The 17,164-nt window shown below is 36.4% G+C and overlaps 1 protein-coding gene across 5 annotated transcripts in view; it reads right to left on the bottom strand.

Moving 5' to 3' along the window:
* Positions 1 to 6,031: 6,031 nt before the first annotated feature.
* The window catches only part of LOC121426845 (leucine-rich repeat flightless-interacting protein 2-like), a 46,439-nt gene continuing 35,306 nt past the window's right edge, over positions 6,032 to 17,164 (bottom strand). For all 5 annotated transcript variants that reach the window (XM_041623243.1, XM_041623245.1, XM_041623241.1 and 2 more), the window contains 7 exons: positions 16,648 to 16,818; positions 16,082 to 16,174; positions 15,569 to 15,757; positions 14,482 to 14,599; positions 13,863 to 13,942; positions 13,278 to 13,382; positions 6,032 to 6,589 (listed from right to left, as the gene is read on the bottom strand). In XM_041623243.1, the coding sequence (XP_041479177.1) occupies positions 6,491 to 6,589; positions 13,278 to 13,382; positions 13,863 to 13,942; positions 14,482 to 14,599; positions 15,569 to 15,757; positions 16,082 to 16,174; positions 16,648 to 16,818 (855 nt within the window). In that variant the 3' untranslated portion in view covers positions 6,032 to 6,490. The remainder of the gene's footprint in view (positions 6,590 to 13,277; positions 13,383 to 13,862; positions 13,943 to 14,481; positions 14,600 to 15,568; positions 15,758 to 16,081; positions 16,175 to 16,647; positions 16,819 to 17,164) is intronic.

The following is a 17,164-nucleotide window of genomic DNA, read 5'->3' as shown; positions in this document are numbered from 1 at the left end:
CCTCCATGATTGAGATTTTTTTCTGAAACTCACATACCCTTCTCCCTTATCTCCTCACCACCCCCTCCCCTCCCATGAAACTATTTCATTGAAGACAAAGACCACATATTAAACATGAACACAAAGAGACCAAGATAAGTTATCAATATCATTTCAATGAATTCATTTCATTATTTATTTGCAAATTTTCGCCGCTACTGCCTTGATATGCCAGCAGAAGCAAGCCTTTTAGAGATACATAATTTATCATACATTAGTTAATTCACAAACTATAATCATAATCAATTCAACAAATTTCTGATGTATGCATACTCATATATACTCAAGAAAATCCCAAGGAGTGCATACCAAAGATTAAAGCATAAAATCAAACTGACTGAATACCTGGGTAAGCAACAACTTTTTAAGGTATTTAACCAGTAGGAAGCATCAAGATACCGACCACTTCATGTAAATCATGAACTCGATCATTAACATAAATATGCAAATGAGATGAATGAATAGTTGCCTAACATAGCATTTAAATAATCAAGTCAACGATTTTAATTCAAGAGATTCAACCGTGTCAATGTTTGAAAACAGAATGATAAGCATCGAGAACCAGAATAGATACAGCAAAAGAGGTTCTTAATGATATGGGAAACATCTGAAAGTGATCTAATATCAGAATCATTGGAAGCTTTATTAACAAAAGAGGGTATGCTTCGCCATAAAAATATTTCAATCTCATTATCATTCTCAACCAAAACCATCTATACCTCAATCAGTGATCTCCATGTAATGTAGAGAACAATTTGATCAAAAGCAGCAGGACCAAACGAATGACAATACATTTCTGGAAAATTCAATGCAATCTTTATCTGATTTATGTACCATAATGCTTTGCGAAGGTCATATTTACAGACTAATATCAATGGCTATTATGTACCATTTCGATATGGCACTGGTGTCTGTGGTGGGTGGGGCCTACTGCAACCCCCCCCCCCCTCCCCCACCATTCTTTTCCCACAAAACTGCTTTATTTTAGTTAGTTTGGTCTTTTAAACTTTATTTTTTGTCAAATTTGTTTAATGTTTGGTCATTTTGCTTTTAAAAATGCTAGAATTTCAAACCAAACTGTTTTTTTTAACTTAATGTGAACTTTTCTTGTACCAGTTCACACGTGAAATATTTAAATTCTGGGCATTATACAAAAACAGCCCCCTTTTCTTTTTTTGGGGGGGATGATGAAGACCAAGCCCCAAGCCTACTTTTCTCTTCCTGAACATATTTGCCAACAGCATAATGCTTGAACCTTTCTTGTGAATTGGACAAAAAATGAAATACTCACACACAGATAAATTCATCTAATACAGATGTAGTACAGTATTGGCAAACAAACAAAAAAATAATCAAAGAAAAAGACGGGAGGGGCACCACACAAAAATTAACGAAAAGCGAATCAGGTTTTTTTTGTTTAATGTTGAAAACTGAACAGTACCTAAGATGGGGGCTTGTTTTTAGTGGGTGATGTGTGTTTATTTCATATTTTAACATAAGACACAGCCAACACGCTTTGCAAAATCTCACATTAAGTCCTGTCATCCACTATGATGAAATGTTGGGAGGAACGGCAATTCCCTCACGCAGACCCGTAACAATTGCTGCTACACTGTAATGCTCTGAAGTCATTCATAGTTGGCAGAATTGAGCTTTACACCTCATCACAAGACCTTCTTTGTTCAACAACATTGCAAGTTCAGTGCAATCTTGCGATATGCTCACTCACTGCACGAAAGGGGTGGGTAAAACAATGTAGCTATTAAATAAACATGGTGAAATTAAACAAATTTCAATAGGCACTATCAAAGTAAATGTATTTTATGCTGCTTCAAAACCATTTCATATTGATGAATATCATCTGCACAATACGTAAAGGAAATCAAATGCATAATTACAGATCAGACTCATAAAAAGTAATAAAATCACCTTTGTACAGAAATCACTTGTTCACAAAAGAAATTTTCCCAAATATCATATTTCGTCCCATGCCGACTATCCGTCCATATCTAATCCCCCTTAAGTTTGACCATGGACCTACCTAGTATGTCCATGGTTTGACAAATCCATGTGAAATTTGGTACAATGCAAATATACGCAACAGAATAGAGGGAAAATATGGACACACTGTAATGTCCAGATTATCTTCATTATCAAGATGGAAATTTAAGATTATCAAGGATTCAGTATCCAAGCTCTGGTTCCACCAAAATGGGCAGTGTGCAATGTGTGCCACTCTAATCTTGGCCCCGTCTTACAAAGAGTTGCGAATGATCCGATCAATCGCAACTATGGAAAGCCTCCAATGTCAATACTGGTAGACTACATAAAATATTTGTTTGATTAAAAAAAAATGGATATGAATGTATATCCATAAATTCATTGATTTCTCGACAATTTGGTGTGTTCTTATTTGTTAACAGAGCATTTTGCAAATATTCTATAGAATATTATGACACTGATGGATTTCCATAGAGTTACAATTGATTGGATCAGTGGTAACCCTTTATAAAGATTTATTCATTTATATGTATATTGTATAGAAGACTTTCTGAATTAATGCTAATATGATGTAATATCCATCATCTAGAAAGGAATCTACCCCATTTGATGACCCACTAGTATGAATTAGGGAATAGTTTAACATAAAATGGTACTCTATATAGCTTCATCCTCCGTTTTCTCTTAAAACAGAGGAAATAACCATTTTTATTTATTTATAATAAACATATATGATACTAGCAACAATGTATGAATTGTGATTTTCAAAAAAAAATTACATAGGCTTTAATAGCACAGGCTAGAGTACGATATTCTAAAATTATTGCCTTGTTGGATGAGTTTTATTCATATCTATACAGCTTTTTTTTCTTTAACCTAATAGTTGTACAGTAATATTTACAATTAAGTGTAATGCAATCTGATCTCTGAAATGTACACTGAATGAGACATGACCTTTATCAAACCTCATTAACTGCAGCAGATTTTGAGCAAGGCCTTTAAGAACTAGTAAATTTGTTGATAACATTACACTTAATACACAGGAAGTAAATTTTGCAATGTACCCCCCTTTAAAAATCAAAATGCTTTGCAGATGGATGAAAGGTTTTCCGAAAATCAATGATATCAAAGACAAAAGCCATAAAGATGATTAAAAATACTTTATATAATAAACTGCACTTTGTACGTCACTTAAAGTCATAAAGAAAATTAAAGATCTGGTAAAAAAATCTGGTAAAAGATATCTAACAGTTCCTCTTTAACATGCCATGATTTGGAAGTGTAAAAAAGTTTTCTCATTTTAGTAGTTTCAACTGACACATAAAAAAGTGTTGTGTTAATAATGATGAAAAAATAAAGAAACCTATCACTATATGTCTGTTTGCTACATCATGATAAACTATGATGCATTTTATACAAAAAAGTGGTTGTTATTCATTCAACCCTAATACCTCGGTCACATTTGCTCGACGGCGGGCGTATGGCAAGTCGAAAACAGCCGTTTTTAACATTTTTTGTACTCGGCTACATATAGGTGCATTGAATAAAAATGAATAAATCAGCTGTTTTCGATTCACCTTACGGCCGCCGTAGAGAAAATATGACCGAGGTATTATACATAATGCTCATAAGAAATAAATATATGGGTATTTAATCATTTAAGCATTACTGATAACTAACAGTTTTAATCATTAAAACCATGAAATAATATGACAATGTACACTGTAATACATTTTAATCCATTATAATTTACAAATCAGTGGGTCGCTGAAATAACAAAGTACGTTTGTACTACATATGTGTATTCATCCACATTTTGATTATTAAAATAAACAATATTTCAAAAGAAGAAACCTCAGCAACCAAATTTGTAGTTACTGTTTGACTATTAGTGTTATCTCATTGGATAAACGAATGGGGGAGGGTATATGCTCACTAGATTTGGTTAAAAAAAACATTGGGGGTGGGGGGGAGCTGAAGTATTCTATCACCTATAATATACTAGCAAGGAAGGAAAAGGGGGTCAAAACTGAAATTGTTATAAATAATATAAAATCAGGTGCATTCGCGCAGTGGAAGACCATCTACTGCCCTCTATAGCTCAAGCAAGGACAGATGAGAACACAATATGCTCCTTCAACATTTGGGTGATAGAGAAAAAGAGAGACAGTTAGGTAGAGAGGAGGGGGGGGGGAATACATAAAGAAAAATATACATCAGAGAGAATGAATATGCGAGCAGTTTCTCTTTATATGCAGATGTTAGACATGATTGGAAATTTGCAATATGAATTTGTTCCCTTTAAACGATCTTGCACAATAAAATAAGGTTAAGCAATTGGTAATTCGCATTGTAAACTAGTGGGATATGTTCTAGCACAGTGCTCTATGGTTTTTGTGACCTGGAGGTGTTTCACAAAGATTTAAGCATGACTATAAAGTGTTGCACTTAAATACCGGCGCATGTATGATATGCAACACGCTATCTTACTGATTTATACGCAGTAGTGAGCATCCTCCTGGCATGATCTGACCAATGCAGTCATGCCTTTCATAATGAACTCAACTTAGCATTTAGGTGCAACACTAAGTCATACTAAATATTTGTGAATCAACCCCCTGGTATAGACTCGGAGAGGATGAAAGCTGTAATCCCTTGGGTTTGCACTAACAAGCATTCGTTATCATTAGGTGTCTTTATAAGAAAACTCTAAAACAATGGTAATGATGTCTCAACACCTAATGAAATTCATCCCAGGACCAGCTTGATCATAGGTTCATAGATGCTACGGTGAGGTGAAACGTTGACCTCACACCAATGCACAAATGTCAACAGTGAATGTGAAATCACATTCAGACAGACAGTACAACCAATACTTCTAATATCAACCTCAATAACTCTGCTTAAACACCCTATCATTTTAACAAGCACCTTATTGTGAGCCTAAACACAATGTCCTGTGTGTACATGTATGAATTTATATCAAAACTGACCTAAAGTCGTGTGAAGAAGAGATGCTGCTTGATACTGGGAACTTCACGTTTTACTTCTTCATAGCAAAAGCGGTGGATTTCCTTTCCAGAGCAGGTTCTCAAAATAGCTTCAAATTTGTCACTACAAATTTTGGTCATGTTTCTTTGGCACAAAGGACCTGTATGATTCATGTACATGTATGCACCCAAAATATTTAGAATAACTTGCTGACACTGGTTTTATCTCCTAACTTTACTGTTCTATTGTAGTGGCCCTAATAAATGCCTTGTACACAAGTATAGTGGCAGATCAAGGGGGGGGGGTGCGGCGGCGCAGGGTATGTGCACCCCATCTATATATGGAGAATCACCTATTGAATATACTAAGTAACATAGTTAAATCTGAGAAATTATCATTTGCGCCCCGCCCTCTTTCTGCTCTTTGCGCCCCCTATTTTTCAAAGGCCTGGGTTTACCACTGAGTAACTCTGAATAGTCCTGGAGTTTTGGCGCACATACACATTCTTTATTGATGTGTACATTAAACACTTCATATGTATCAAATAATCTTTCGATGTAGTTGAGTAATACATGTAGTTGACTTTCGCATTTTCAATGTAATGTTTCACTTGGATTAATTAAGAAAAAACGTGGTGAAAAAGCAGAATATTTTTTACATATTAGCTTTAACCCATAGAAGTACACAAAATCTTTTAAGTCTAGATTAATCGTTTTTTATCCTCAAATTGGCATTTTTTAATGCTTTATAACAGCTTTTTAAAAATGATATTACGAGCCAAAACGATGCAAGTTTCAAAGAAGTTGGTGATTTTTATTCTGAAATAGGGATTTTAGACATTTTTCTATTGAATCACCACTCAAGAAGAATAATGATGAGCTGAGATTAAAGAACTTTAAAATTAAATCTGCAATCCATGGCACAACAAACTGCACCTGAAATTTTACTAAATACACAGCATCATGACTTTTATTCCACGTGCATTTTTTTGCAATTGGAACGACCGAATGCCTTAAACACTATGGCCTGTATTCAGAATTCCAGTGAAACTTAGGTCATTGTCAAACTTGGTTCTAACTTTATCGGAAGCCATATTTTTCATGTTGAACCGGTTGATTACCCATGCTTTTATAATAGTGAAGAAAACTTATTCAGTTATTATTCCTAGACAGTAGCAAATGTTTTGAGTGTCTAATGACATGATCACATGACTATGCACTGTCAAGAAAATGTGCCATAATTGGTTATCAAAAGTTAAAACACAACTTCAGACCAAGAGCAAATGAACCCGACTTAAGAATACAGACCTATACATCTATGGGTTTATTTAATCACTGTTTTCTTCAACAGAAATTCACTGATATACAAGCCAGGTCAGTCATTACTTTTGAAAATTAAAATACAAATGACGTACTCTGTAGGTTAAATAGAAGCTTAAAATCTACGTAACTGCCAGCTATCAGTGTTCCGGTTTTCGTTTAATGAATTTGTCTAGTCGTTTCTGTAAATGCGTATTCGATGTCTCAACTTCTTCTACTTTCTCCCGTAATATCCGGAGCTGAAAAACAAGAAGAAAACAAATGAAAACGATTTAGTTTAAGAAGTGAAAAATATGTCGTCACTGTGCACTGATACGATTTCAAAATACACGTGCTATCCCAAATCCAACAAAGACAAGTACAACACAGTCATGGGTTTAAATGTTGCAATGGTAGTGAACATTCTTCTTTATAGATGTAAAACGAGTTACGATCATCAAGTGGTAGTACGTTATACATCACTTCCTCTTTCACATGAGATATTTATAAACTAAAAATACATTTGTGTGGTCTTTGTGGTGCCTGTTCAAAAATCTTGATTCACACATACACTGATGTAGTAACTAACTTAGTCAAATGGACACAGAAATAAGAAAGAAGAAAGCAACTCAACCAATGGATTTTTTCTATTAAGTCTAGTAAACATCTTCGTACGGAAATTATCATTCCCATCCAAATCATTCATTTCCCAAAGATAAAATAACATTATAGAAGGTATACTGGAGAAGCAGCCAACACATGCAAAGTTTTCTGTACTTCCTATTAGCCACCGGGAGCATACACATATCTATAACAGGCAAGACAGTAATCTACAGTTACCTCTCACTACACAAGGTAGGTAAATTGCTTCAACCATTATATTGATTTTACAAGAATTTCAACTGCAACTACATGGCATGTAACTTTGCCCAAGTCGAATCTTTTAGGACAACAGAAATCTGTTTAACCTAAGAGATATCGGACTTGGAAGAGGAATAAAGTGTTGCATAATCTGGGCCCTGTCTTACAAAGATTTAGGATTGATCCGATCAACCACAACTATGGAAAGCCAGCAACGTCAACATCTAAAACATAAGTTGGTTCAAAATGATTTATAGATATGATGTCATCATCAGGCCTCGAAATAATCGACGGCCATCGACGGCCATGGCCGTCGATGCCCCCATTACTGGCCGTCATGCCCTTCTTCTTTTTGCTAAAAGTTACGGCCACTAAAAATGTGCCCTTTTTATATGGCCGTGGTGCCCTTTTTCTCATAAATGTGCCCTTTTTCTGATATATAATGTGCCCCTTTTGAAAGTCTGCACCTTTTTTTCTGAGCGAGGAAAACTTTTCTCCGATCTCAAAAAGTATCCAATACCTTTAAGCTTTACCAGCAACGTCCAGTGCATGTATGCAGTCTAGTCCGAAGCCGCGCCGAACGATATGAGCTAGCTATACACAGTCAGTCGGCAGGTCCCAAGAAAAAGGCTTCTTTCATCCAAGTGATATTCATGACTATAGGGGTTTTGCATATTTAATGAGCTTGATGCGGACCAACACACCTCTTTTCATTTAGTCATTGCTGCTTTAATTGGGCATCAAATTTTATGATTTTGGTATCATTGTAAAGAAGAAGAATCATTCTTTCAGGTCATGTGTTTGCATTTATTCAAAGACTTTGTAATATAGGTTAAACATTTGATCTAAAACATGCTACAAAATAATTATTTTCACCTGACAAAATCTGCAATTTTTACTCTTTATTTTTGTTTGAGCCCAAACTATTTTTAGATCATGATAAAGCTGAATATGTATGCTTTAAAATGGTATAGGTTTCAAAATAACAATTGGTTTAATCGGGTCAAGATCACACTTTTCATTGGCCAAGTACAAAAAGCAGCTTGAAAACAAGAATACTGCACTCTGATTGGTCAGAGACCACACACTTGCAAATTCCAACGGTTCCAGTGCATGGATTCATGAGAAGGTCACACTCCCCATGTGGTAATCTCCTCAAATTACCCGCGCCTGTTGTTGTGCAAACCTTATCCAGCCAATCAGAACTCTGGATTTCATGCAACTACAAATTTCATAAATCTCGTCTTGTACCTTGGTGGGAAAAGTGTGATCTTGACCCGATTAAAAGGTGCCGCATATCAAGAGTGGCATAGTGAGAAAGTAGAGAAGTTCAGCTTTACGGTGATATATATATCATTGAGGCTCAAAATAAAAAGTTTTGCACAATTTGCAAAAGAAAACAGAGGAAGAAAATTCAGTTTTGAGGCACGTGTTCAGGGCAGGAATTCACTTATTTATCAAAATATTGTATGCAAAGTAAATGACCAACATGAAAGAGTAACATTTACTCTATCTGATGGTGCAATGATATTTCATTTTACTTGAGGTTAAATCAGGTAAATTCTAAGAGAAAGAAAATCTCACGAATCACGAGATTTTGCAAGGAGGAGGATTCTGCCACGAGATGATTTGGATGAATCTGGCCTTTTTGCTCATTAGCACAGGGACCTGCGGTCTGACTGTACACCGCTAGCGGCCGGCCGGCCGCTAGCGCGCTTTACATATGCTATGTAAGCTGCAGCATAAGAATGGACGAGCCCTCGATACACAAAATGAGTTCATTGTCTGCGTGCACAAAACAATAAGAAAACACACAACCAAGCTCACTTGAGCTGATTGGACCTTCGGATAACCAATGAAACTTTTGGGGAAACAAAGAAGAAGGCAGTGGTTCCCTTATCAGGAGAGGTCATGACTTCAGAAATAAATTGACCCCTCCCCCATCTGTGTGTGTGTGTGTGTGTGTGTGTGAGGGAGAGAGAAAGATAAGGGTGGGAGCCAGAGAATTCCTTTCATGTTTCAAAACAATAATGCAACCTTTTTTCTATCCCCTCACACAATGAAAACTACATTCCAACATATACATGCGCCCGTCTTCACTGGTACTTTCTCGACTAGTCTCCAAAATAGACCCAGTTATACATGTAGGTTCAAATGATAAAAAATCGTAATTTTAAAAGGTATTTCAAATTAAATATTTTGCAAAACATTTTTTTGAAATACATGTGTAGAATCGTGGGCAGTGCCACAAGTGGGGGCGGGGCCATGGTGTGGGCAAGGGATGCAATTGTTCAAGAAATGCTCCACCTGGGGTCAGTCTCAAAGAATAGTTCATGAATGAGTTGTTTACATATTTGGGCTTTGGACTTTGAACTCTGATCTGGGCTGATTCATTCATATGCAGGGGTGTGGCACTTGGAGGGATGCATGCATAATACCAGAGTACCAGCATGGATTTAGGAAGGATTTTCATTGGAACAATAAACTGAAAGTTTTAATCTCATTTCATGTAGTTTCTTTTGATATAAATATCATGGAGAAGGGGAAAAGGTCCTACTTTCATTTATTCTAAACATGTGACTTTGATGGAGATTTCTTCATGGGGTGGGGGGTAACCATAAAGTAGGTCAACTATTGTGACCTAAAAGACCTGATTCCCGACGAACAATCGAATCATTCGATTATTTTTTTCAGGAAATTATTGAATGGTAAAAATGACAATCGTCCCAGGCCTAACATCCATGCACCATCGCGGTCACGCACAGTTCTCAAAGTCCTTTGCTATTCGTTCATTGTGTGCTGAGAGGGCGGGATAAAATGACAAACACAGTACAACTCCTTTGCTATTCGTTCATTGTGTGTATAGAGGGCGGGATAAATGACAAACACAGTACAAGTACATATTCCTTGTATACAATGCATTTATTCCAAGTTCCACTCCCATCATATCAGCCCATATCAATAAGCGCAGCTACCGGTAGGTAATGGAAGTAGGTCAATTTTTGAGTGCGTGATTTCTGATATTCCAGGAATCTCGATTAATTGAACTAATCGATTGTTTCCTCTGGCGAACAATCAAATGGCAAAAAGGGTATTCGTCCCAGGCCTACTTGGCATGCCATGAGGTAATTTGGATAAAGAATTAGATGAAATTAATTTACTTCTACCAGAGGTACTTTTACTTGATTTGTTAATATGTACATGTTACATGTTGGATGTCAAATTCAAGACTCAAAGCAATGCAATGATGTGTTATCCTGTCCTGAAGTGATTCTGAAGAATAATGAAACTTTCTTTTCAAACCTTATACAGTGAGTGCATTGTTAGACTATTAAAGTTCATTTTTTCTTAAGTAAATAATGTGGTTTGGTAATGAACTTCGACTATGGAAAGCCCCCCCCCCCACGCCGCGAAACTGTAACACCTACAAATAATTTATTACATGCCCCTTAAAAAGTGGCCTTGGTGCCCCTCTGTATGGCCTTGGTGCCCTCTGCTGCCTGGCCTCAGTGAAAAAGTGCCCCTCAAAAAAGTGGCCTTGCCCCCCAAAAATCCTATTTCGGATTCCCACTGAGGCCTGTGATGTATATGCATACATTCATGATTCATCATACTCTTGGAATTTCAGGGTGATTATCTTTGTTTACTAAGGAAATCATGAAAATTTCCTGTAGAAAAAAAAGTTATGGTATGGATGGATTTCCGTACAGTTGAGATTGACTGGATCTCCTGTAACTCTTTGTATAATGGGGCCCTGGTGGGTGTTTCATAAAGCTGTTCTTAAGTTAAGAGCGACTTTAAGAACGACTGGTGATCCTTTCTTGTGGTAAATGATATTGAATTGGCGATTGTTTAGCGCGTATAAGAAGGGTTCACCAGTCGTTCTTAAAGACGCTCTTAACATAACAGCTTTATGAAACGGCCCCCTGATGTACAAAATATTTCCACTTGGGCGGATACATGTATCTGACTTACGAAAACTCAGTTTATGCAAGTTTACCTGTATTGAAAATGACTTGTTTATTAATATAATACATTATCACCCGTATCAGACATCTGAGCTGGTCATTTACAAAACCGTATTGCCCTACATTTTCTTAACATCGGGAAGGGTAGGTATATTGTTTGCATCTTCCTCGGTCTCAATGTGCGCATTTACTTTGCATGCAGAGACGAAGCAAAAAATACCTTTGTATTTTCCCTGGTCTCACATCCGGGCATTTGTGGATGCGTATGAAGAGATACGCTTCATAAGGATCCGCGCACCAACAATATACGTCATAATAAAGACAACGCTGGATCCGAGAGCTTGCAAGTACGTCATAATGGTAAAGTGCAGAGCCTAGACCGATATTAACATGACACAATAGAACTCTATTTTTAAAAGAAATATCCCCATTATCATGATTTTTGCTCTAGATATCTGATTTGGACGATAATAAAAATATTGACTGGCTCTTCTTTCGGGGAACATCAAATATATTGCCCTTAAAAGACCCATATTGCCCTCGTCTAAAGACTTGGGCCAATATGATTCTTTGCTGGCAATATATTTGATGTTCCCCTCAAGGCCAGTCAATATCATATGATTATAAGTGGAAGTTCAATTAACTTCGATATATGCTATCTGTTTAGCCATATTTTCAGTCATTTCTGCACAAATGTTACCTGCATTTGAAACTGAATAAATACAGTCCTTTTTTGTCGACAGAACTTATGTGATCTGTTATGCTTGTAATCATGGAAATTAATCAAACATACAAATAAAAAATAACGACTATTGAACATTAGGCTTCAATTGTCATCTCACAAACTCTAGGAAAGAGCGTGGACTAATCATTACATTTCCATATGAATTGTTGGCTATAATAACTGAGACCAAAACAAGAGTTCTCTACACCTCATCCCAAAATAAGCAAATTAAGCAAGGAACAAAATAGATAGGGGGAAATACCCAAATAAAAATAAGCCCTTCACCATACCAAAGTAATACCCACAGCTGATGAGTGTGTACTATATCAAAATAGCTTATGTTACCTTAAGAGCAATGGTAGTTAGAAAACTTTGCATGTGTCAGAATCGCCTTCCTTTGGCTTTTCCTCCACTTTCTCCTCCTTTTTTTTAAACCACAATGTTAAAAAAATTCAAACAAATAATAAAAATGGAATGAACAAAGTGAGTTAGTCCACTACAGGTCCAAAATTTTCCATTTTTTTCAAACAGAAGATGTAATGAAATATGAAATAATTCTGATAATATATTTGAAATGACAATACTTTTACATTTCTTCTGATGGATAAAGTTGCCAAATACATTAAAGACATTGGCATGAAAACCAAGGCTTTTATAAAAAGTTAATTACAAACTACTGAAAGTAGTCATTACATTTCATCATCGCACAAATCTGGCTCATAATTAATGCATGTGCTATAATTGATCAATTTTATGGGGGCCACCAAGGACCCTGCCCCCTCCCCATTTATCATACATGTAGGTTTAACTGAATATAGAGCACAAAACAGTCTTATTCTAATATTTTATAATGTTGGCCAAGCCTAGAGAAAGACTTACTAAGCAAAAAAAGGGCATTAGTTATTTTCAGACATATTCAAATAAAAAATAACAGATATACATGAAAACCTTTTTTTTCTTGGGCATTTAATAAAAAAAAATAAAAAAACTCTTCAACGTGAATTAGGGAATAATAAAGTGAGGGAAAAAACACAAAATAATGACAATTGAGATTAAAACAACCTGTCCACTAGAGATAAAAGGAAATGAAATGGTACCTGATATTTCTAAGGTCACATTATAAAGATATATAAACAAATACAGTTGAACCTGCCTACCAAGCCAACCAAAGGGAAGAAAGACAACTTTATGGACAGGGTCTTGTAGCAGTACACGTACAAGTTTCAACGAGGAAACCACTCAATGGAAACCTAACTAGTGTTTTTTTACAGACAGGTGACCCTTCTATACAGGTGGTCACTATAGCGGGTTTGACTGTAGTATGGCAAATGTAAGAAAGAAGGGTTTGCTGATAACGGGAAATCTAAAGGGAAAGCAACATGGGTGTTCAATTACCTCTCTTGACATTTTCCTCTTTTCTAGTTTGAGTTCCTCTTCATTCTTTTCTGCTACTTCTGATGCTGTTTTATACCTTCTGACCTGACCTTCTAGTCTCACAACCTAGGATGAAACAAAGAGCAAGAGAATAATTACAACGTGGTGGTCAGAGAGATAGCGATGACGATGATGGGGGCGATGATGACCATAGCAATAATAATGACGCCAACAATATTTAGTATGTTTTGGTGATGGTGATGACACAGACTACAACAATGATCATGGTGGTAGTAATGATGATGATGGTGGTGGTGACGATGATGATGATGGTGGTGGTGGTGGTGGTTGTGTGGTGGTGGTGGTGATGATGATGATGATGATGGTGGTGGTGGTGGTGGTGGTGGTGGTGGTGGTGGTGATGATGATGATGATGATGATGATGATGATGATAATGATATGATACTCCTGCTGCTGATGATGATGAGATGTAGATGCTTTATATCAGACTTCAATTTTGGGGGGTTTGCACCACCTTCAATACTGATCTTGATTGAAAATTTGTTCCTGTATACTGAAATAAAAGTATACAAACAATGTACTCACCTGTCCACCTAGATTTGTGATATCCTGTTCTGCCTTTTGTAACTTGAACTTGTATTCACCAACTTGTTTTGTTGCTTCTCCTAGAAGAAACAGAGAATTACATTAATAATTTAGACATTTCAAAAGGTGACATTGCATACAAAATCTAAAGACCCATTTGTCATCAATTTAAACATCCTCATATTATATGACCACCATTATCATCATAAACCTTATCATCATGATCATATTATCATCACAATTATTACCTTTATAACTATTGCCCTCAAATCGTCTTCTTCATCATCATTATCATCTTTTTTTTTTCATCATCACATTCATATTCATCATCATCATCATCACCATCATAATCATCTTCTTCGTCATACTCAATCTTCATCATCATTATCACCATTATCCCAATAACAAAATCATCACCATTATCATAAACCACATCACCAAAATCATCATCATTATAATCTTCATCTCCACCACCACCATCATCACAATCATACTCAAATTCATCATCAACAATTATTCCTTGTCATGAAAAAATATTTCATTTTTCATTATTAAATCTGCAATACACTACAGCAGTTTATACTAGGGATCATGCAAAAAAGAAAATGTATGAGCTTACTTTGTAAATCATGTGCATCTAAATCTGGTCCATTTATTGTGATGGGATTCGCTCTTCTCCTTTCCGCGTTCTCTGCCCTTTCTTTTGATTCCTCTAACTCAATCTTAAGTTTTCTGATCTGTGAGACAAAGAAAAACACTTTCATCATAAAGTTTCTTCAGGAAAGTATCACATAAATTATAATAAAACTTTAAAATTTGCAGTTACCAAAAAGTATATAAGAGGTGCTTTGATTACTTATTTTGAATTTTGGTTTGGAGTTGTTCCAGAGCGTGGGGGCAATTACAGAATAGGCACGATTACCAACTTGGGTCTTTGTACGAGGGCTGTAATGTCATTTATAAGAAAGAGGAACAGATTGATGTGGCAGTTTCAAATGTTGATGATCTCCTGCTGACGCATCTCTGACAACTTCATTTATGCGCATTCCTATATCCTCTGAGGGAGGGCGCTATATTATGTCACATGCATAAGCTCAACAACTGGATCATGTTCTTAGGGGCTAGGTCAGGGTCAGAGGATATTTCATTTTATCACAAGAAAGGGTCATCAGTCATTTGGTAATTCATTACTAAATCATGAACATCTATATGAACCCCCCCCCCGTCACTTGCAAGGTATATTGCCAATTCGTCCATTCACCACATGGTCTACCTTCATTTAGTCTAATGCCATTCCATCCATCAGGATTTGGTCTAACAACCATTTGGTCCAATCATCACTTTGTCTATTACCATTTCGTCTAATAACCAGTTGGTCTAATACCCATTTTGTATTCATTTATGTTGCACAATTAACACTTCAGTTTAATTAGACCAAACAGTATATGGACTAAATGGCTATTGGACCAACTGGTTATTAGACGGAATGGCATTAAACTAAATGAAAGTGGACCATGTGGTGAGTAGACGAACTGATGATAGACCTAATGGTAGTAGACGAGTTGGCAATTGGACGAATTGGCATTAGACGAATTGGAAATAAATCACTTGTAATAGGGCAAATGCTCCACCCTATAGGTAGATTTTAGCCTTGCATTAGAATAGTGATAAAGCACTTTGATTGAAATCAAATCCTTTGTCCGAACCTGCTCAAGAAGTTCTTTTCTCTCCTCGACAAATCTCTTTAGCCTGACATCGAGGGGGCCGTCACCGACGACTTCTAAGAGTTCCGCCGCCTCGGGCGATACCACTACGATGGTTCCGACCTTTGGCTGTACAGGTTTGGAAGAGTCCCCGTCTGCTTGCTCTCCTCCGACGAGTAATAAACCATGTTCCTGTGGGAGAGGTAAAAAAAACAACAGAAAAAATTAACAAAGAACAGAGAAGAAGCAGGAATGGTAATAATAATCTGGGTATCAATAAACCATTAAAGGTTGCGCTCCAGGTTCTTATCATCAAACACTCGGCAAGATGAAGAGGTGTCCTGGAGATAAGTTTCCAAATGTATGTCCTTTGAATAGGTCCCACTTTCTTTCACTTGAAGCATACAGCATACTATTAAATGGATTATCACACCTGCCGTGCATACAGTCATGTGCAACATACGAGCAGCTTCATGAAACCGCACCCTGGCTTATCATAATAAAGAGGACGCTTACCGAAATGAGTTGATCCCGTTGTTCTACCATTTCCCTCAGAATGTCAACCTCTCTCTTCAATCCGACATTCTCACGCTTCTTCGATTCTAAGTCCTGAAAGAAAAATGCAGCATTCGTTGGTGAGACATCAACAAAATAAAAAAATCAATCACACAAAATGAAGAAAAAATGTATGAATAATGTTAAATTTCAAAATAACAAATTAGTGCTTGAATCAGTCAGATACAAGTATGTTAGCATCAAAATCTTTAAATAAATATTGCAATAATAAATACTAAGATACTACAGAGCATCATTAATCAATTATTGTACACACGGTTTACACTATATCATATTGTAAAAAAACCTCCATTCTGTGATCTGAAACGCCATGTAAACCTTCCAAGATCGATTAATTAATTGAGGTTGCTACATTTATACTAATTTTTTTATTGACTATCGTCAAAATACAAATCAATGAATGTTGAAGTCTAGTGTCAGTTTGCAAGTATTTAAAAAATTGAAAAGATTAAGTCTTTTTTCCTTTTTCACTATTAAAGGTTGGTCAGGTTACAGCACAGCCTTACTCTATGTTTATCCCTGGCTTCTCTGCTAAGCTCCATCATATGTTCCTCTTGATCTGCCAGGACATCCTTGAGGCAGTCGACTTCGTAGACCAGTGTGGACTTCTCATTGTCCAGCTGAGCATTGGTCATCATCGATTTCTTGTACTTCTCTTCAAGGTCAGCCACCGCATCCTGTATGAAACAATGGTGCCAAGGTTCAAGGTCATTACAAGCAGTGTCAAGGTTAAAGGTCATTCAAAGCAAAAAATATGGGGCGTGTGGGGAATACTAGGTGATAACATTAGTAGTGTAGGTAGTTGTACCAAAGACTATGATGATGATGATGATGATAATAATGATGATGATGATGATGATGGTGATGGTGATGATGATGATGGTGATGATGATGATGATGATGATGGTGATGATGATGATGATGATGATGATAATAATGATGATGATGATGATGGTGATGATGATGGTGATGATGATGGTGGTGGTGGTGATGATGATGATGATGATGATGATGATGATGGTG

This window comes from Lytechinus variegatus, chromosome 13 (genome assembly GCF_018143015.1).
Source record: "Lytechinus variegatus isolate NC3 chromosome 13, Lvar_3.0, whole genome shotgun sequence".
Taxonomy (NCBI): domain Eukaryota; kingdom Metazoa; phylum Echinodermata; class Echinoidea; order Temnopleuroida; family Toxopneustidae; genus Lytechinus; species Lytechinus variegatus.
Note: the sequence above shows the minus strand (reverse complement) of the source record. Positions and strands in the feature narration are given on the sequence as shown.